Source organism: Clarias gariepinus, chromosome 3 (assembly GCF_024256425.1).
Source record: "Clarias gariepinus isolate MV-2021 ecotype Netherlands chromosome 3, CGAR_prim_01v2, whole genome shotgun sequence".
NCBI classification, from domain to species: Eukaryota; Metazoa; Chordata; class Actinopteri; order Siluriformes; family Clariidae; genus Clarias; species Clarias gariepinus.
In genome coordinates, this window is record NC_071102.1 from 8,514,769 (window position 1) to 8,537,640 (window position 22,872).

The 22,872-nt window shown below is 37.8% G+C and overlaps 1 protein-coding gene across 1 annotated transcript in view; it reads right to left on the minus strand.

The window, feature by feature from the left end:
- map2k5 (mitogen-activated protein kinase kinase 5) overlaps nucleotides 1-3,239 on the minus strand; it is a 66,402-nt gene extending 63,163 nt beyond the window's left edge. The window contains exons 1-3 of the mRNA XM_053492931.1: nucleotides 2,712-3,239; nucleotides 2,549-2,597; nucleotides 429-496 (exon numbers count right to left, since the gene is read on the minus strand). Coding sequence (XP_053348906.1) covers nucleotides 429-496; nucleotides 2,549-2,597; nucleotides 2,712-2,843 — 249 coding nt within the window. The 5' untranslated portion in view covers nucleotides 2,844-3,239. The remainder of the gene's footprint in view (nucleotides 1-428; nucleotides 497-2,548; nucleotides 2,598-2,711) is intronic.
- Nucleotides 3,240-22,872: the final 19,633 nt, after the last annotated feature.

The following is a 22,872-nucleotide window of genomic DNA, read 5'->3' on the forward strand; positions in this document are numbered from 1 at the left end:
ACAGTCGGAGGTCAGTAATTATAATTCATTGGGAACATAAATACTTTGATATAAAAGAACAGACATTTTCAAATACATTTTTATTTTACTTTTTTCCCGGAAAACCTTGCTTACCTTGCACAGATCTTAATTTTAGTGAAAAAAAAAAAAAAAAAGATTATGTTATAGCAATTAATCATTATATTCTTAACTGCAAAATATAACCCATTACTTTGCCTACCATACCTTCAACAGGAAGTGACCAAAATCCAAAATCCATGGAGGTGTCTAATTCATACTGTCTAATCCACGATGATCATGGCATGGATTGTTGACTTGACATCATAAATTATTACCCATGAGAATTTTGGTGAAGTATGTTCATGGCGGCTTGTTTCAAACAATACTTTCTAATATACTTGAAAACAGTCAGCAAAAACAATACTCACATATGACAGCATGGCCTTCAGTTCTTCATCACTCCGAACTGTGATCCTGTCACCAACCTCATCCTCATCTGTCAGAAGAATGCACCACAGTATTCAAGAACATTTCTAAAGCAAAATGCAAGCAATTTCTTCGACATTTCAGCACAGACAATTAACTTTCCGCTCACACGGTCATGTCACATACCTTTGAAGGAATGCTGCTAGATAATTAGCTAAACTAGCTAAACAATGGTTCCCAATCCTGGTCCTGGAGGACCACCTGCCCTGCACGCTTTAGCATCTTCTGTGCTCCCAGAAAACCTGATTTAACAAATCAGCTAATTAACAAGCTATTCTGAATAGAATGATAGTAAGTAATAGAGCGAGGAACACTTTAAAATGTGCAGGGACAGGAGTGCTCCAGGATCAGGGTTGGGAACCAGGGCTCTAAAGTGTTATTATGTCCTTTTATGCTTTTTTTGCACATAATGACAAATGCATTGTGTGTCAACACGATGCTGATATATTTTTACCTCTATGCTTTAAGTTATGATTCCTATCTGGCATGACATGAACTAGATGTAATATACACTGACGACTGACTCAGAATGGAATATCTACCTCACTGCAAGCAAACTGCACCCCAATTCACTTGGAACTGAAACAAGGGCAGCTCCTTCACATGTTTTAAAACTGGTTGTTTCAGTTCACCTCTGAGTGCGATGTCTCCTCTGTCCTTACTCGCACAAACCTCATCATTGTAGAAAATGCACCAGGTTTAAAGTCAGACAGACTAAACACAATGTGAAGGCTTCCTTAGCTATATTCAGGCTGGGTTAGTTTTACATGGGGAGGGGGTAACGTTACTATTAACAGAGAAGGGACATACAAAATGAACACACTATGAATATAATTGTAATTTATGGCATAGATTTGAGTGGATAGTTTAAAAGCAGTTTTAAAAATGCCCTTAATTACAATTTGGTGTTACCTGTTACAGTTATCTTAACTGTTAATAAAAAATATATTTTTAAATACACAAAAACTCAAATTGTTGATTAACGCTTGCAGAGATTCTGTGAAATATAATCCAACTAGTTTTGAAATGCAACACTTCTATATTGCTGGCTGTTTGTGAACAATTCTATATATTGTGATATACATCATTTGGCCAAAAGTTTGTGGACACCTGACTTTTACACCCAAAGTTTTTAGTTTGAAAAACTTTGAATGTCAGTCTATGCAAAATTGTATAGACTGTCTTTATATACCATAGCATTACAATTTTCCCCTCATTGAAACTAAAAGGACCAAACCTGTCTCAGCACAACAATGCTCCTCTGCACAAAGCAAAGTCCATCAAGACAAGACTTGACCTCCATCCCAGTGAACACCTTTGTGCTGAGACAGAAATGGTAAAATATTCATAATGAATTAAGAGATAAAACTTTCTTGCTCGAAATAAAAAAAATAAAAAAAAAACTATTTGATGCACATGTTTAATCATAAAACTACAAGTTTCTATTTAATTCTTGCATGTTTGTGTGTATCATCTATCATAAAAATAGAATCTATCAAACAAATGATTTGCCAAGATTGAAAATCTGAATAATGGTTTATATTAAATTGGGATATTTATAAACCCTGTGATACTCAAAGAATCGCAATACAAATCGAATCGGCCCCTAATATAGATATCGTGACAATATTATATATTATCGTATCGGGAGTTCCTGGTGAATCTCATCCCTACTGACTTAATTTAATTCTAATTTATTTGTATAGTGATTTTTCATTGTCGCAAAGCAGCTTTACACAATCAAAAGACTTAAGTTTGTATGGACTGTGAATGTATCCTGTACATGTATATACAATGACGTCTCTTCTTTCTGATTCATACAGAAATTGCTTATAATGTGTGAATCATAATTACTGTACTTAATACACTAGACATGTTAGATCTAAATACTCTCAAAGACTTTAAACTTCTATATGGATATTGTTACACACACTATAACAGTTTACAGCTACAATACAAAGACCACAACTGACAAACTGTGACTATTAATCTAGTATTACTGTAGGGTTTTTTTTCCTGTTGGTAATACAACTTTATGCTTTTAAAAAAAAGCAGTGCTCACATTCAAACGCAGTAATGGTCGCTTCAGGCATCACGTCTTTAATTGCGAGCTGAAAACCACAAGTGAAATACACAATTAGGACATGTGTTTAATTCTTCTTCAGTCTTTCAGATGATGTTAAATCACACGGCTCATGAGTTTGTACTGCCTGGGACAGCTTTACCAGTAATTCGTTGAAGCTCAAAAGTGATGGACAGTCCACCGATGAGTCCATGTCCCCCACCGGTGTCTTTATACGGATCACGATCCCTTCAGTGTCCATGACGCAGACGTTATTCAAAACCAGTAAAAGCATAACAAACACATCTGCTCATAATCACAATCCACACACAGTCTGACTCTAACTACAGCAGACAACCTGGGCTAAATATTAAATCCGGTCCCTCTTAAACACGCAGTCCACTACATCGAGGGCAAAGGCAATTATTTCTCACTAGACGTAGTGCACATAAAGAGGGAACACAAAGCTATTCAGGATTCTCCCCAACTAACATGGCTAGCTAGACATATAGCCGGCTAGCATGCTCGCTAACTATTGCTAATATTGAAACAGGGTGGGTGTGTCGCCACTAATTTTGTATTTAATTTAGGGACTCTTTGAGAGACATATTCTGAATTAAATGTAGGAATTAATAATAAGTGTAAATTATACGTGTGAACTGTTTTCGCATGCTAGCTAACTGTCAACAAAACTCGGCGGAAGTTTACAGGAAATGTGCTCCAGAAAACCGGAACACGGAAGCGATTTCTGTTTTGAAATTCAATTTGTTTCCACTTTGTTAGGATTTAAAACTGTCCCTTTATATAAGCTCCATAAGTACTATACACAAGTACTTTATCTAAGCTACATATACTTAGCACTATACATATGTAGCTTATATAAAGGGGACCAAAATAAATGATGTATTTATGAGTATTGTGGATGATTTAGTCTACTCTTCACTCATCGTCTAAAACACTTTATCATGTGTACAGGGGGGGGGGGGGTTGAAGCTTAGCCCAGAAGACTTAGAGCATGAGGCAGAGCCCAGATTTTATTTTGCTTTTCTTTATAAATCCAAGAATTTATTTCCTACTAATCAGATTATTAATCTTGGCTATACAATTTACAATTCAACAATATTTTTAAACAGTTGCTTCCTCAGATGCAAATGTTGTACTCTTAAGGTGTCTTTTATGTAAAACCTTTACCCAACCCCACAAAATAATGTTACATGAATTAAAAAATTTTGCGAAAAAGGGTGGGCCAAAATTCCTCCACAGCGACTTATTGCCAGCTATCGCAAACGCTCAATTGCAGTCGTTGCCTCCAACGAGTAACGCAACTGCTTATAAGGTTTAGGGGCTAGTACTTTTTCACATGGGGCTAGGCAGATTTGGACAGCTTTTTACCTTAATATATGAAATGATTATGTAAAACTGTGTTTTGTATTTACTCGTGTTATCTTCGCATAATATTAAAATTTTTTATGATCTCAATCATTTAAGAGTGACAAATATGCTAAAAAAGGCAAATACATTTTCACAGCACTGTACACCTATCCATCCATCCATATGTGTTTAATTCGCTATAATGCTCACACAAACACATATTTGCAGTCAAGTTCATAAATACTGGAACAACGATCATTTTTGTATGCCATTTGGCCTCTGTATACCACCATAGGAATTACAGTCAATTTTATACGCACTGATGAACCAAAATTAACTTGTACACAGTGATGGGGAGAGAAAATCGTGGAGCAGAAAAGAAAAAGCTTATGATACAAAGCATACAGAATCACACCATCTGTCAAACACAGTGGAGGCAGTGTTATGGCATAGGCATTTATGGGCCAGGGGTAGCTCAGTGGTTAAGGCATTGGCCTACGGTTCGGAAAATCCCAGGTTCAAACCCCGCAATCACCAAGTTGCCACTGTTGGGCACACCTTGAGCAAGGCCCTTAACCCTCAACTGCTCAGATGTATAATGAGATAAAAAGAAATGTAAGTCACTCTGGATAAGAGTGTCTGCCAAATGCCTCAATGTCATTAATGGCTGCTAATAGAACCAGGTCACTGGTGTCTATTGATTGCTAATAGCAGTTTGAATTTTGAAGTAAATATGGCTATACTCTGTTTAGAATTAGCCAAATGCTGCAAAACTGATAGGACACCGCTTCATATTGTAAATGAATATGACCCCAAGAAATACAGTTAAAGCTGCCCAAGAGTTTCTCAAGGCAAAGAAATTGGATATTATTCACTAGCAAAGTCAGTCACCTGATCTTAGCTCAATAGAGCATGCTTGTGACTTACTTAAGACAAGACTAAAGGCAGAAACATTAACACACTAACAAACATTAGCTAAAGGCAGCTGCATTAAAGGCCTAGCAAAGCCTCTTAAGGAGAGAAAACTCAGCAGGCAGTCTGCAAAGGTTTTTCGTCCAAGTATTAAGGCAATCCTTATGTTTGGAATTATATAAGTTTGTTCCAGTATATGTTAGCATTGTCGCCTTGTACCTCTAGGTCCACAGATTTCTGTGTCGGGTCTGTGTGCATGGAGTTTGCATGTTCTCCCCATGCCTGGTGGGTTTTCTCCAGGTTCTCTGCTCTACTCCCACAGTCCAAAACCATGCAGATTATTCTAATAAGCATTTAAAAATTGGAATTATATGAGCATAGGAATGTTACAATTGGAGTACAAATGGGAATAAATACAATGGTCCCCACTGGTTTCCATAGTCCCTAGTTGGACTACAGAGGTTTCCAGATGGATGGATGGTTCCAGCATTTATGAGTTACCAAAAGTGGGTGTGTATGTATGAAAATGGCTGTAATTCTTGAATGGTGAATGAAACGCTTTCGCCAAATCCTTTGAATTAAAGCGCAAAGTCTTGAATTTCCTCACATATTGAATGTTTCAATATTTGAGTATTTCAAATTCAATATGGTTAACTACAGAGGCCAAATGCCAAAAAAAAACCTTAGAGATAAATTACATATAATAATTTATATTATTCCCTCTGTGTGCATGGAGGTCGCATGTTCTCCCCGTGCTTGGTGGGTTCCCTCTGGGTACTCCGGTTTCTTCCCACAGTCCAAAGACCTGCAGATTAGGCTTATTGGCGTTCCAAATTGCCTGTAGTGTGTGAATGAGTGTGTGAGTGAGTGTATGGGTGTGTGCCCTGCGATGGATTGGGGATAGTCTCCTGGGATAGGCTCCAGGCACCCCGTGACTCTGAATACAGGATAAAGCGGTATACGATGAGTCAGGACAGGCGATGAGTGAGTAAGTGAATGTATATTATTTAAATTAATGTGAAAGGATGGTTTACTTGTGAAATTCTAACAAAATATATTATATATTAACTGTGCATTTCACTTGGGCCAGTTTATTCTCTCTCTCTCTCTCTCTCTCTCTCTCTCTCTCTCTTTCTTTTTCTAGAAGAAACTAAATGAGCTAAATGAGAAATTTAATGGAACATTTCACCCAAAAGATCTGTGGTAATCACTGTTAATGATGGAACTGATGGAATAAACCAGGGGCTTTATAGTATAAACTGTGCTCTAATGCCATCAGCAGAGGGAGGTACATTGGTGAAACTTGGTAAAACTCCATAACTTTCTTTTCCAGTGAGCACGGACTGACCTTTGACATTAATTACATTCCTTAATGCTATTGCTTTATTCTATTCTATTCTATTCTATTCTATTCTATTCTATTCTGACTGATCACAAGAAAAAACACATTGTGTATATTTTATGGCATAGTATTTTGAGAGGAAATGGTTGGTTTAGAATGAGTCTCCAGTAAAAGTCTTACACTTAATAACAGGTCTGAGGTTTCTCAGTAACACTGCAGGCTGAAAACTTCACCATCATGAAGATCAGAGACAGGGACTAACTTGGTTTAACTTTAAACATAACTCTAAATAAATGAATTAGTATCATGTGTAAAAAAAAAATTGTTAAAAGAAAATAAGGCACTTATGGATGATAATACTACTTTATGTCAGGCTGTATTACAACATTCATTATTTTCATATTACAGCACACCCCATTTGGATGTTGATATTTAAGTCAACCTTGTATTTAAATTGGTCCTTTTAGTCAAGTAATATATTTTTATTATGTGTCTTTTACTTAGCAGGTTGCCAGTGTGATTTGACAATTTTATTCTGATTCTATATGTTGCTGTCTTCTTTTCTTACTGTAAGTACAGCAGTCCTTAAAAGACATTATAGACAAAAAGATGTTTACATAAAGTAACAAGGAATTCTTTATTCACACCCTTGAAACATCCTCTATAATTATATATAACTAAAACAGTTAAATCATGTGAATGAAATACATAACATTTATTTTCACTTAATGCATTAACTGTAGGGGGAATTTGCAGAGAACTTTGTCTTTGAACAAATGAAAACGTGTGGAATTCTGTTTATGCCCTGATATCTGCCGTTGACAGTTTTATAAACTGTCTGGCCAAAAAAGTCACCATTTCGGAATGGTCAAAATACTGGGCTGCTGGAAGGTTACAGTGCTGAATCGTCAACTTTGTGGAAGAAAAAATCATGAATGGAGATCACTAAAACATTTGGTGAGGTTGCATGGCAAAAATAACCAGTAAAAACTAACTTGTTTAATTGTGAAACATATAGTAATGTGATGAGAGGTCACAGGATTGCAAAGCTGTGTGGCTATAAGATAAACACTTGTAGTGAGAATAGTCAAAGTAAGGTTTCAATTTACAACGGTTAAAGATGTCCAACAGAAAAAGGTCATGTGCACTGATGAGTTCAGATTGACCCCATTCCAGAGCACCATCATACATACATCGTGCCCACTGTACAAGCCTCAGGAGGCAGTGTTATGATCTGGGGTTGCTTCAGTTGGTCAGGTCTAGGCTCACCAATGTTAAGTGGCAATAAAATTATATCAGCTGAGTAACTAAATGTAGTGGATGACCAGATTATTGCTAAAGTTGACTAAATAATATCTTATTTAAAAAAAAATAAGGCCAGGCAGTGTACTGTATCTCATTACCCCATCTCTCTTTTGGCTCAGTTTAGATAATTAATTAGATAGAAACTATCTTGTAAATACATTCAAGCTTTGAATATGTCCTTTTGTCAATGTTGGTCAGTTAATTTGTTCTGAATAGCTCATGATGTTGAATAACCTTTATTATATATAGTGCTTTGATGCAGACTGTCTCATTTTTGGAGAATAACAGTCAAATGTCTTGGTCATGCAGACCAAGATAGATACTGCTGGTTTATCTTCTTTCATGTTTTATCTTTTTTATACTCCTACAATATTGATAGAAGGATGAAAAGAATAATATACAACGATAAGCAGATCGTTCAGGTGAAATTAACAATGATGGACTCACCGGCTGGTAAACCAGCTCAGGTTGCATATCCTGGCCTAAAACAATAATGTGTGTGATCTGTCCAGCTTCTACTTAGGTCTGTCCTCTCAATAGGCTTGCTTTCAAAAGCTGAATGGGAAGTGGAAGAATGCCACTCACAACATTCTCTGCATGCACTTTGTATGAGGACAAAAGCTAAAAGCTTAAATACTCAGCACAGTTACAGCGCCAACTGCGCTTTATTCTTGTCTCAAGGTGAAAGTTAAACAGTCCGCTTTCAAACTGAAATGTTTGCAAACTCATTAGATTAATGTTCAGCGGGCGTGCTGACCACATCGGTTTTGCAATGGGAGAGTAGAAGTCTTTTGCTGAAGTCCTAAAATAATAGCAGTGACATTAGCACGCATTGGACAGTTTGTGCAGGTGTACACACACACACACACATACACACACACACTCATACACAGTGGATGGCCACTCAAATACACACAACCATTAGATTTAACATTAGTGGTTAACCTTCTGTTATGTCAGTATTTTACAAAGACTTACAGCATGTGACATTGATATTCAACTACTACAATAACCGGCTTGCGTTATTTGTTGCAGGGTAAAAGACAGGCAGAGACGGTGATAGAAACGTAGGGGTAAAGCAGCTAGCAGCACAGTGCTAATGAGGAAACGAATGCAGATGGCAGTTTGTCAAACTGACCCTCAGAGGCTATTGTGTTATGGCCTCGTGCTGGTGTGAATTTAAACGTCCAGTCAGCAGTTCCAATTATCAGAAATCAAACTCAAGAGATGGCTCAGAGGAGGGTTTGAGGGAGTGAGGGCGAGAGAGAGGGCCAGCACACACTGTTTGGTAATTAAAACCCATTTTATCAGTCTAAACTCTCTCTGTTCTCTCTTACAGCATATTGACAAGCTGTTTAGCTGACAAGAGGCTACATTTGACTTCGGACATATGAGCTGGAGGTATTTAACTTTGTGAAGGCTGAGGAAAACAAATATAGGCCAAAGAAAGCAGCCATTACTGGAAAACTCGCCTCATTACTCGTACTACATAACCACCAAACTCTGATTTCCTTCATTGTACAAAATCTTCTGATATTGATAGGTACAGAAACAAATTGCTTAAGAGAAGTTAACCACAATAAAGCACACTTTTGCAAAGGTCAAAGATATCTGGTGTAATGTGAAGCTATTAGGAGGTTCAAATTTGAGCCTTTAAAAACTGAACAGTGGTGTCTTTAGAGATCATGGATGATATAGAAATTCACATATACAATAGAAATCCATGCTATCAATAAAGAACCTCTCACCAATTTTGGTGATGTATTACATCTTAACCCTAATTACTTACATACTCACTCGTCGTCTATACCACTTTATCCTGTGTACAGGGTTATGGAGCCTATCCCAGCAGACTTAGGGCACAAGGCGGGGTACACTCTGGACAGGGTGCCAATCCGTTACAGAACACATGCACATACTCACAAGCTTATTTATACACTACAGGCAATTTAAGAACGCCAATTAATGTTTAATCTGCATGTCTTTGAACTGTGGGAGGAAACCAGAGGACCCGGAGGTATATGGGGAGAACATGCAAACTCTTTGCACACAAACCTGAGGAGGGAACCCGGACCTTAGAGGTGCAAAGTAAAAGCATTTATAAATCTATCACTCAACCATAAAGTATTTATTTTAGTAAGAAACATTTATAGACTATAGTGCATATTTAGAATGACATGAAAAAGAAATTAATTAATTAAACCCAGAAGCTCTTTATGTTCTCAAGATAGTATAAGCTCTTCTGAAAAGTGTAAATGAATGTCTGTTTCAGGTCAGAGATAAATGCTGCCTAAAGATCACAATCAGGATTAAAGATACAGTACAATAAGACTTCTATACATACTGTTATATAGATAACTAACATTTACAGTTATAAGACTTCATATCTTGCACAGTTGCTTGAATTATCAACAAAGATTAATTGTCATCATAGAAATAATCAGACCCATGGTCTGTGAAATTTAAGTAATATACATTAGCTGTATGTCCAAACCCATTTTGTTCATAATGTACAGATAATGAAATGCATATGCAATCATAATTTTTACATTATTATTTTACATATAATCTACACTATATTACAATTAATAATTGTTTATGTAAAACAGATTGTATGTCTGATTCCAGTCTGTATCCTGAATCCTTGGACTATGATATATAATAGTTCGTTCACTGTATTCACTTAATGCCAGCGTATAAATCCTGTAAATATTAAGCCATTCTTGTAGCAATAATGCTGTTAGTGATACAACTTAATACCTTTCTGAAATATCTGAATAAATGTATAGTTAAAATAAATATACAGTTTTTAAAAAAGAAGCTTTATATATATATTTTAAATAAAAATACCAGCATGGTTAAAAAAAAACATGGTATGGCTTACTTTATTTTATACCTATACTGTATATATGTAATTAAAATAATATTTGCTGTGTACTGTAATTATAAGGTGTCTGTAATTCTTTTTCACTTTATTTATTTCATTCCTTTGTTTCTTCACTTTTCTTACTACCGTTAAATATATATTAAACCTTTAACTAAATTGCCTTTAACTGATTTTAAACAAAAGATGGAACTAAATTTAAAGCAGAGGTCCTTTAAAAAAGCATTTGATGCATGTATAGCTCCTGAGCTATGAGCTTTTAAATGCTTGGCTGCTGTATGACTGCTGCAATGTGTACATGATAAATAGCATTATTATAAGTATATTAAAGAGTCAGAGGAGTCAAGGCCTTTAAATGGGGGTTATTTTTTGCTGTGATGCCGTTGCCAGTGACCCAGAGCTCTGTGCAGGTGGGTAGAGGTATGCTGGTATAAATGCAAAGCCAGTCTAAGAGCAAAGCATATTCATTATATTAAACACTTCTGCCATGCCAGGCTAATGAGTGCATGAGATCTGACCCTGCACTGCCATTGAAGATTAACAACCATTCAAACGTGTACTAATAGGTCGAAATGCACATGTATGTGTACATTACACACAAAATACAAATGCTCTATATAATATTAATGATAGAATGCTAATAAGACACTCCCTGTATCCTATTTGCATATAACATGGCATGAAATGCAATGTGGTTTCGTACAAATTGCAACATTTAGCGAGAGAGAATTGTTTATTTATATACACAGCATCAAAGCAAAAGAAAGATCATTATTACGGGAAGTATTTTTAAATAAATAAACTTTATGGCAAGGATTTCTATTCTTATAGCATGGACATTACAAATTGGTAAAGTGTGAAACTATATATATATTTTTAAGAATTATATTCTTATGTACAATAGATAATGAAAGCAACATACTGATGCAAAACACTTACATCAATTCATGTCTAGACACGGTTACAGCACAATACGCAATCAATAAACAAAATTACATACAGACATACAGTAAAAGTGCAGATGAATGTATAAGAGAGGAAAGTGCGTGCTGATTTAGTGTAGTATTGATCCCGAAACGGCTCCCATCTGCTGGGTCCAAAGAGGCATGTGATGGGCAGACTCCAGGGGGACGTTCACCACGTCTGTAAGAATCAAACCACTTTGTCAGACATAACAAAGGCGGCTGACATACGAACCGTGGATCGTACCTGTTTTCTATAGCACCGCATTCTCATTAAAAACCACAGGCGTGCAGCTGAGGCCCCCTCCAAAGCCACAATACAGCGCCAGAGCACAAGGGCAAAACGCCCATGACCTGCCGCTAGCCTTCCAGCCATAACACAAGGTGGCTTTCTGCAACAGGTTTGAATGTAGATGGAGGTTTGAATGGGCATTGGGTTTGTACACGTGTCTCCTGTTTGGGTTTTGTCTGTCTGTGGCTTTTTAACATTGCAGTTTTCAGACAGAACAGCCCTCTGCTTTTGTCTGCCATCGTTCTTTTGATGTATTATTCCGATTCACTATTAAAGGACAGAGATAATATTACATACAACTGTGCCCTAAATAAAGTTGTCTGGCTCTATGGAAGATTTGTGCTCTAGGTCAAACATTTGAAAACACAATAGGAGAATTTTTATTCAGTCCTCTGCAGATGGGTACCTTGGTTTATGTGAGTTCTAGTGTAATTACAAGGCACGAGTTCACCCCATAAGGGCCAGCGGTGACTCAAAATGCTTGCCTGTCAACCTCGGAGCAGACCAACCACACATTTCTGCTGTCACCTCGATTTTGCTTGACATCAAAGGGCAGAGATAGCAAAAAGGAAACATGCTGTAGTCTAGTGTATTATTTTAGCAGGCGAAGGGAAGACTAACACGGCCTAATGTTATTCAAAATGCTGTAAAAGATATGAAGTTATCTGAGAAAGTGAAGCTTCTTTCTGTATCTACTGCATCCAGTGCTGCTCTCTAGTGGTAGTGGTAACAGAGACACACTCATGTACATCATGTCTAACACATCAATATCATACACGCAATCATACTGTAGATCAAATATTATTACTGTATATAACATCCATAAATATATAAACTATGACCATAACAAGAAATATCATACATTACGCATACAAAAAATATTCAAAATTATTGCGAGTTATGTTTTATCTCTGTGATAAAATAACACCTGGTGTATCATACTGTACACCTCCTCTAATGATGAAATATATAGTCTCCTAAGCTGAAAGATTTGTCTAAAGGCCGAAAAGAATAAGAAAGCTCAAATACAGCTTTACCAATACCATAAAATTAGACTCCAAGGACCTGTCAGTGGAGATGAGATTTAAATTCCTCACTCTCATTATTTACACTGTTGTAAATGAATAATTAAATTGTTGATTACAAAGCTGGGTCTTTAAATTATTTGGGAAGCTACAGCCTTGTTTTGTGAGGTCAGGGCTTACCAGGACATTTATTGCCATCATTATAAAGTCATTATGTCATATGACCACTCATTTAGTGCGTCTCAGACACCGGCTAAATTCCTCTTCACGGCGTATTACATAACATAGTAAATTACAGCATATTAAATATGGATTTTGTGTGCAATGGCACTCAATCTGGGAGACAATTATGTGTGACAAACCAACTGCAGACTAAATTTTACATCGCTGCATGAGGAGAGGAAGATTGTTGTTAATAATATACATGCTTTATTTAGGTACAGGGAGAGATTTTGTTTGTGTGTGAGAAAAAGAAAGAAAGAGAGAGAGAGAGAATATAGGTACCTAGGACAGTTCATCTAGAATACCCTAATATAACATAAAGCACTGTGTGAATGGTCTCTTCCTCTCTCTCTCTCTCTCCCTCTTTTTCTCTCTCACTCTTTATGTCCCCCCAGGGACTTTCTGTCATGTTCCCAAATCGTCCACTGTCTAGAGGTCATGGGTCAGACCCTAAAAGCGGGATTAGTTTATTGACACAATAAGACCTGGCACTTTATTTGATGTTCCATCACCCCATTTACCCACCTATCTCCTGTTTGTTTCTCCATCACACTGGTCCCATGGGAGGTACAGGGAAGGGGCAGTTGGGGTTTTGGTCTCATTTAACCCCAGCAGGTCAAGACTCCAGTGTGGAGTTGGCCTGTCCATAGTTATTACTGGTGCTACTATTTTAATTAGAACAAGGGCAATATTTTGATGATGTGCATTTCTGATCCAGGGCAGGATGTTGCTGGCTCAGGACACATCTGTAGTGATTATGCTCCTGGAGAGCTGCTTGAAAAGCATTTAACTCATGCTGTACATGAGCATCTGTTCAGTGAAACGCACAGCCTCGGAGCACTGCCATTCTCAGCAACCCCCCTTTCCCCAACCCATTCAAACAACAAATCCTATTTTGGCAATACTGGATAAATATGTTCTGCAAATCAAAACATGAAACAATCGGTTTCTCTCACAGCCATAATTCTCCTAGTTTATAGGGTTTGCTAGTGACCCTGCCTTCTTGCTAACCATGTGTGTCTGCTGTGTGTGAAAACGACTGTCAAACACTGAAAGGGAATGAATTCAATACTAATGAAGACCTAATGATATCATAATGATATGATTACTGGACTTTCCTTATCAAAAGAAAAAAAAGCATGATTAAAAAGATATTCAGGGTTAAAATTTCAATTGAAATTAGGCTAATTCTAAAATGATTACATCATAACTCACACTCATCATCTAAACCGCTTTTTCCTGTGTACAAGGTCACGGGGGGCTTGAAGCCCTCAAATTCAGGAGCCGAAGCGGGTTACACTGTGGACAGGGTGCCAATCCATTACAGGGAACACACCCTCACACTACGGACAATTTGGGAACACTAATTAGCCTAATCTGCATGTCTTTGGACAGTGGGAGGAAACCGGAGTACCCGGAGGAAACCCATCAAGCACCCACTAAGCCACCATGTCGCCTCCATCTTACTGTAACTGTTAATATTATTATTAGTTATTCTTACAAAGACCAGTGGTCATGCATGGGGACAACCCCTTAAAGTGACCTGTATAGAGCCTATATCCACTGCCTATGCCTCAGACTTGTGTTCTTGACCTGATATATATTCTATTGAGATGCTCTTCTGCTCACCATGGTTGCAAACAATGGCTATTTGAGTTACTGTCGCATTCCGGTCACTTTGAACCAGTCAGGCTATTCCCTTCATATTTTTTCATCCACAAGCTGTTTTTTTTTTACCATGCTGCGTAAAATCTCAGGAAATCAGCACTTTCTAAAATACTTAAACCAGCTCATCTGTATGCCACATTCAAAGTCTCAGATACTGCAGGTTTTTTTCTTTTGACAGTGTTTCTTTTCACATCAACAGAAGCTTTTGAATTGTATGTGCATTATTTTATTCACTGCTTGATTGATAAGTATCAATAATCCAGTATGTATTTGATAAAAGAGGAATTAGAAGCTAATGTTGGTTGTGGAGCCCTTTAGACAGTATATGGAGCTGGAGGACGATAAGTGGACTAAGTGGACGATAAATTGTTGAATGTGACAAGTCATTATCAGATTGTCACACAGTACTCTAATGACAATAACACAAGACTCTTGGCACATCAGGTGTCTTAACAGCTTCATCGCTTTCTTTTACACACGCACACACACATAGAAGCTGTTCTTCTCGCTCCTCTGGAGAGAGTGATGAATGCCTATGCAAGCCGATCAATCAGCAGATCAATCAGGGGTCAGCTCGCCCTCGCCTGATCGATACCACTCTTGTTCCTGCAGCGGGAGAATGGCATAGCGACTTTAGCACTTAATTATGTTGTTAATTGCTGTGTTAAGCAGGTCCCTCAGGTTGGTAATTGAGGGTGGCTGGGCCTGCAGATTCCCAGCACCGATGCATTAATTCACAAATTCAATAACTACAGCTGAGCTTTAACATCATTCTGTGGATAGCCTCCTCCTCAACGTATGCCCTTACAGTTAACCGGCACTTGCATGCATCATTGATATCAAAAGATCACCCTTGAAAAAAAAAGGGAAAAAGGTAAACATATCGGCCATTTCACACCTCTCTCTCCCTTTTAGAGTTTCATGTATTCCATAGATAACAAGAGTGACACTGATATTGTCAAAATTCTCCATCAAATTATTTAGTAATCAAACAAGGTATTATACTTTCTCTGGAAAAAGAAAAGCGACCTGGGACCTCAGATAACTCAGTCACTCCATTATGCCAGTGTTATCAGCATTAAATACCCCTAAACCTCCCAGCAGGCTTAGGAAGCCCTTCTCATCTATTCAGCACTTGATGAAACTATCACTTAGTGAAAACCCTCTGTGTGAACTCTTGGAGTTCAAGTACTGTAGGGAATACAAGACTGTGGAGTTTTCAATCCTTTACAGTAACTGAGAGCCTTTTAAGAGAGACTCAGCTCTTTACAGACTACACAGTACTGCGTTTGATCTGGTGATTGCTGTATGTACCGGGGCTTAAAAAGGACGAGTCCCTGGGACTTGACTGCAAATTGGGTAAACGCATTTCAGTTTATTTTCCTTTGTTTTAGGTAGAAGTGTGCATGGGTATGCAAACACCCAGATCACTGCTTGAAGCTCCACTAATCCTGAAAACAAGAAGTGAGAAAAGGGAGGAAAAAGAAAAGCAAGATCTAGCAGTATTTTCTGATGCGGAGATGAAAACAGCCATGGTGTGCAAGACAAAAAAAGGGACTAACAAAGTCTTTAATTTTTTTTTTTCTTTTCAGTGGATTAAAATTCTACAATTAGAATTAATCATGATATTTCGTAACATAGCATAGCTCAGTCTTTGTAATGATACTTTTTTAGGGTTTTCAGAAGAGGACAATCTTCTGGTTGAACATTGCATTTGTAATGTACAGTTACAGTAATGTGAATTTTGAAGTATTGAGCCACGCATCATTTTCTCATATAGTGATTCCAAGAGCCAGATTTTTTTGCATTCCGGGTGTACTGAAAGATGTTTTTGGTTCTAATTTTTTGCAAGTTTTTTGGCTCTCAATATTTTTTTTTTTGTTGAGCCACACCTACAGTATGAATCATTCAAGCATAAAAATATTTAATTTAAGACATGAATCAGTAAGAAACAGGTGCAGATGATGAGAGATGATCAGGCCAAAAAAAAACATTTGTCCTTATTCTTTTATTAAAAATAATTACATTGAAAAGATTATTTCATTACATTTCACTTAATATGAAGAAATGAGGGTTAGATCAAGATTTGGGGAGTGCTAAGGAGTTTCTTTATGTGCTAGCAATATTAGTTATGTTTTAGTTATTAGGTAGTTTACACCACTGGTTTTCGAATCATGTAAACACGACATAAATAATATAAATATATAAATAAGACGATATAAAAAAATCTTTTGCTAACAAACTCAAAAAAAGCACATTATTTAATTAATTGTGCACAATAATATTTAGCTAATTATTAAAGATACGTTTTTTTTAATTGTAAACTTTCTACTTATTTTTAGTTTTTTTAAGTTTTTATGAATAACTTTATGTTTTGATTTTGCCATTTATGTCGAGAGATCCATTTATATTATATAATATTAGGTAAAGAAACTGACAATGTCAGTTGTTGTTGTTGGTGACAGACATTAATTAATTATTTATTACACTTTCCTGCATTTCCTGTTTCCTACATCCATAGAGAAGCTTGATTTCTTAGGAGTGTGATTATCAGTGCTGTGTTACTCTTTTCGATTATGTGAAGTCCAGCAGCCCACAAGGTCCCCAGAGATCCTCTCATGTCAGCATTGTTAATACCCTGGGGACAATACGGACACACACTCCATCTCTCATGACTTCAGGCAATGTAACAAAACAGCATTCAAACAGTCGGACCAACATGAACCACATTTCCCACAACCAACCCCCCCCCCTTAAAAGCACGAAACACAAAAACGCATTGACACACACTTTAACCTCCTTTCTATACATCTACCATGCAGACTTTTGCATTACCCCCTATGTACTTCTTGGCACATTTCCCAAGTTCGCACTTCTGCAGAGCTTTCAGTTCAGACAATAGTTAACTAATAAGCAAACAGGCTACTGAGCTAGCCTCTGTGCCCGCGGAGAGCCCTTTAGGAGCATGGGGACGAGCGCTGGGGCTACAGCTGTGGCAGTCGCCATTAACACAAGCAGTAACATTATACACAACATACACAAGCCCACACACACATATTCTGTATATGCCATTAAACAGAAGCTATAACATTAGGCCAAATCTGCCATGATGGCCCGACTGAGCCAGATGGAAAGGAAATGAGCTCATTGTAAAGATGTCGAGCTGCCAGCAGTGGCCGGTTGATTTTGTTTGCCTAACCTGCTTACAAATGACCGACTTTCGATATGCTGGCTATTTAGTTTTGAAGGTCTAATACCATGTGTATTGTGATCTGTGAAAATCTCAGATTTTCAGCGCTTTGGGCTCAGACTTATTCAGACTTTTACTTTCTCTGTGGACAAAGGTGGTTAATGATGCCATATGAACAAATTTAAATAATGAAATGTTCAAAGCAGGTCCACATAGGTCTACAAAAAAAAGAAACAAAGCAAACAAATAGTCCCAATGACACTGAGCAATAACCCCTGCTCTAGCCATCCTGTGAGCAGGCTTGCCATTGATTAAAACAGCAAGGTGTGCAATAAAGCGCAGGCAAAGTGCTGTCTCCATATGGCCTCAGACCCCGAGGCTGTAGGCAAGCGATCAAGCCTCTCTTCCCCCAGTTCTCTGCTCTTCTCTTCTCGGATCCCCAGATGGTGGAAACACAATTTAAAAGACCGCCGCAATGGGTCCCTGGCAGCGGCTCAACCGTTTACTCCAGTAATTAACAGCGCCGATACCACAACACCTTTGGGTGGATACTAACTGTGTCACCCCTTGAATTAGGGAAAGCTAATAGCTTTAAGGTTTAGTTGGGAGTCCGGTACTTCAAGATAAGCTGCCACTGTTTTCTGACAGCAAAAATAAAAAGCCAAAAAAAAAAAAAACAATACGCTCGTGGAACATGATGATGATCACCCCGTAATTAGTTTACAAAAAGCTTCCCATCTAGTGGCGGATCGCAGCAATTATCGCATGACAGAAAATCAAAGGCTACTTTGTAAGCGTTAGAAAAATTTACATTTTCTGGCCTGAGGCTGTATGTACTGATTACAAACATATTAAATCAATGCATTGCTAACTGCTAACACAAATAGGCTGCCGGGTGAAGAGCCTGTAATTGCGGGAAAATAGAGGACCGTCCCTGCTTCGTCAAAATGCAGAGAGGATTAGATAGGAGCAGAATTATGGCTCATACTCTTGGCCAAAGTATAGACCTAGCACATTATTATCTATTGTCAACTGTAGAAGGGCTTTCCTGTGAGGCCCAACACACCACTGGCCTACAGATCAAAGCATGGCCTCCACTAATTACACTGTAATTATAGCTTCAGCCCATTTAAATTATCCAAAAGCAGGAAATAATATGTAAGAGGTTTTTAATATCATGCATTTAAAAAAAAAAACCTGGAATATTCCTCAGAAGGATTTGGATCGTTCTTCATGGAGATTTAGCTTTTTATGAACGCATTGTGTGTTTCCAGTTCTGTCACTCTTTCACATCTTACACAAGCATTAAAGATGAGACAGCCACCCTGAAGTTTACTGTGCTCCCAATCCTCCAGCTCTTTAGTGCAAAAACAATAAAATCCATGAGAACACAACCATTTACAGCACATCTGTATTTATGTCGCCCAACAAACTCCTTCTGTTAGGCACCAAAGCCATTAAAGAAGAAGCTAAATAAAAACTGTGCGGAAAAGGGGAAAAAATCATTGTCTGTACTTTTTATCTGAAGAACATGCAGTCATGATAAGGGAGACCTGAATAATATTTGTTAAATTATGACAGTGACAATTTGTTGATATTGGTCAAGACAAAAAAAATGCTGATTTCGGACTTCGAAAATTTGTATTTCTGGTTTTCTTGAGATCTTCAAGTCAGTTCCTGAGATTTCTGTTAAAGACCATAAATATTAAGCGTTTTCAATTCTAAATGGAAAAAGTGACAGGATTTGCTGCATGGACTAAACTGAATAATAGCAATACTGCAGCAGCGCCTCCTGCAGGACACTCAGAGAACTAAAAAACATCTCAACACTTGATGTGAAGTTCCTTACATGGTATGATTAGTATCCTGTTTGTTGCTTGCTCAAAAGAACAGATTTATCACACACAGTTAGAGCCTGTAGCTTAAGATTATCTACCATGGAAATAAATGTGCAGCACAATGAAATATATAAACTGTCATGGTTTTCAGGTCTCATAGTCCCACGCATGCAAACTCATAACATTTCACATGATTCAGTCTGAATAAAATGCTACACAGTTTATGGCTGGTACCTAGTCGATGCTATTCCTTATTTTATTCATGTGAATCTGAACAAAATACAATCGCTGCTTCCTTGCTGGTTCAAAAATTCACTCATTTACCTGGATGGAGCTGATTTGATCATAAAACAAACTGACACAAAGGAAAGACACAAACAGCTCCCCTGTCTAAACAGAGGCAGGAACATCATTACCCTGGCCTACAGAAGTGACCTAGCCACTCTACACGGGGTATCAGCTTTTCATGGCTTCAGGGTCTCTGCACGGCTGCTATCTTGGCATCACATGGCACCTTCTCAAGGTTCTACAAAGTTAATATCACTCCTCCCACTGGCATGTGGACTGCAATCATTTCGAAACACCTCTACAGTCAGTCCTAGAGGAATCTGTTTTTCATGACATGTTTTACAGGTAAGTGTTTTATTGCTCAAATGTTTATCAGGGAAACGGAAGAACACTATAGCTACATTTGTACTGGTAGGTCTATGAATACATTTTCTGGTGAGAAAGGAGATTTAATAGAAATGATTGTTGTGGGTCATTTGATGACTTATCAGCAGCCTCATTTCCCCTCTCATCTATTCCAACCACTTAGCACTTAGCATAACCAGCATACTAATCACCTTCCTAATCATCTGCACCCGTTTCTTACCGGTTCATGCCCTATATTGGACATTTTTATGTTTGAACGATTCATAGGTCACTGTGTGGTTTAACCAATCAAATTACATTCTTTTGAAACTGATCAGTTACAGGGACTGGATTGAAAATGAGAGCCATTTTCTTTTATGAAGCCTAAACAATTCATTAAGACTACATTAAAAAATATAAGATAGTCTGCCTCTTTGGAGGCATAATACAAAGTGATTAGAAGTAGCTCAAAACATTTGCATAGTTTTTAAAATATCTTTTACTTCTTTTTTTTCTCCGTTTTTTCCCCACCTTCTGAAAAAATGTCAGTGTGAATGAAAGTGTGTGGAGCAATGTTCAATCTAAGGGTGTATTCATTTTCAGTCTCCCATACATTTATCTCAGTTACAGACCTGAGCAGCTGTGGGTTAAGAGCCTCACTTAAAGTCCAGCAGTAGAAGCTTGACCTTCCAACCAGCAGTTTGAGGTCTTAACCACTGTGCCACCACTGCCCTCTTACTATTTTAATTCACTACAACCCCGATGAGGATAAAGCACTTACTGACAATCATACCACTATATTGTCCCACCCCTAAAGTACAACTGCGCACTAGTCCAGTCAGGTGGAAAGCTTATTTCCTCACTAGAGAATGACGCCAATATCAGTGTTATTGAAATTCCTACTGGATCAGCTTCAGCCCTTAAAAGCTCATGGTTTGAAATGAAGCGATCAGAGATAGCATTAATGCAACATGACTCCATCAGGATCCTGGGGAGCTGCTCTATCTCTCTCTCCCCAGGTGACCTGAAGTATTCTGGATGCTGTGTGCAATATACATAGGCACACACATACACATGCGGGCCCCTCTCTGCAGGTGAGCCAGCTTTCCAATCTCTGTCAGCTGCATTTGTGTTCAGAAACGATCGTATAAAAACATCAGTGCATGACTAATAAATGCACACACACTTTCAGATTTCTATCTGGGCTCTAAGAGAGAAAGCGAGGGGAGAAGCCGTGGCACGAAGAGCGCATATGTAATTAAATAATTAAATTAGCACTAATTAACATTTGGGTGATGACTTTTACAGCTTGTAATAGGAGAGTGGGAAAAAACCCACGAGTCAACTTCCTAATGATTCCTGTGTGCGCTGCGTCTCTTTGCCTCAGTTGCCCTAAGTGCAGATAAAGCAACCATCTGCTGGTAATTAGATCTAAATAATATCAGACGCCATAGCTAATCACGTTGACTGCACATTTAATTAAAACTGCAATGGAATTTTTTTTTTTACTTATTCCATCCATTTCATTTACCTTCTGGAAAGATCACAATCTCTCATCGCACAAAAATACAGCATTCATCATGCAAGATGGCCATAAAGACTGAAAAAGGCGGAATTACCCCAAAAATTATACACACTTTAAAACACCAACATAGCCAATACTGATCTTTTATAGCTCATTTCCGTTAAATGAGAGTAGATGCTGGCTTGTAACAGCGGCCCACTACGGCAGTGAGGCTGGCCATAATGGCTTTTTATTTGCTTAATCTCCAAATTAAATGGTGTTTGAAGCTGAAGGCCCGCTCTTTTCTCCTATGCTATTATCACCATCATCATGAACGCATTTTCCTGCCGAGACCAATTTGAATAAGACGAGCAGGCCGTCTCCAGGCTGTGATATGTGTGTGTGTAATGAAGAGAGACATAGAATGAATGAGAGAGAGAGAGAAAGAGAGAGAGAGAGAGAGATCTCTAATAATGTGTGTTGGGTAATGGCCCTCCTGGAAGACCTGAAGTGTTTCTAGTTGGTTCCCAGCTGCCAGAGATGTATGCAAACATGGATCATTGACAGATGGGTGGATACACTTATAAAGACATCACACACGCCTGCACACGAGCAAATCAAAAAGTGAATCAGTGTCCTGTCTTTCCTTCATCAGTGGGTCAACAACCAAAACTGTATTCATCAAATCAATCAGCTACGAGCTTTTCAGATAATTTCCTCTTTTCAATTCAATTAGTTCCCAAGATGGTGTGACTACTAGGGGGATTTTTCCGGATTTAATTAACCATAAATGAACATCTCTATGAGACACACACTCACATCTTCGACTGCTCTGAAACGTCTATATTACATCAATGTTAAAAAGAGAATAGAAGTTAAAATTAAATATACATTAAAATAGAAACCATTAAAAAAGCATGCTAGTTGAGGGTGTTGATAAAATTGTAATTTTCTGAACAGCTGAACATCAACATGGTTTATAATAACACTGAATATTTTCGACTAAAAAGAAATTAACCTGCTATGGAGTGTAAGAAATCTAGCTTTAAAATGTGTTCAGGGCTCTTAATTCCATGATATTCATTTTTAATAGTCTTCCTAAAACAGTGCATGTGTATTATCACAATTTCAGTTCTTAGTGTTTAGGCATTCAAAACTGACAAAGGGTTGGGGATG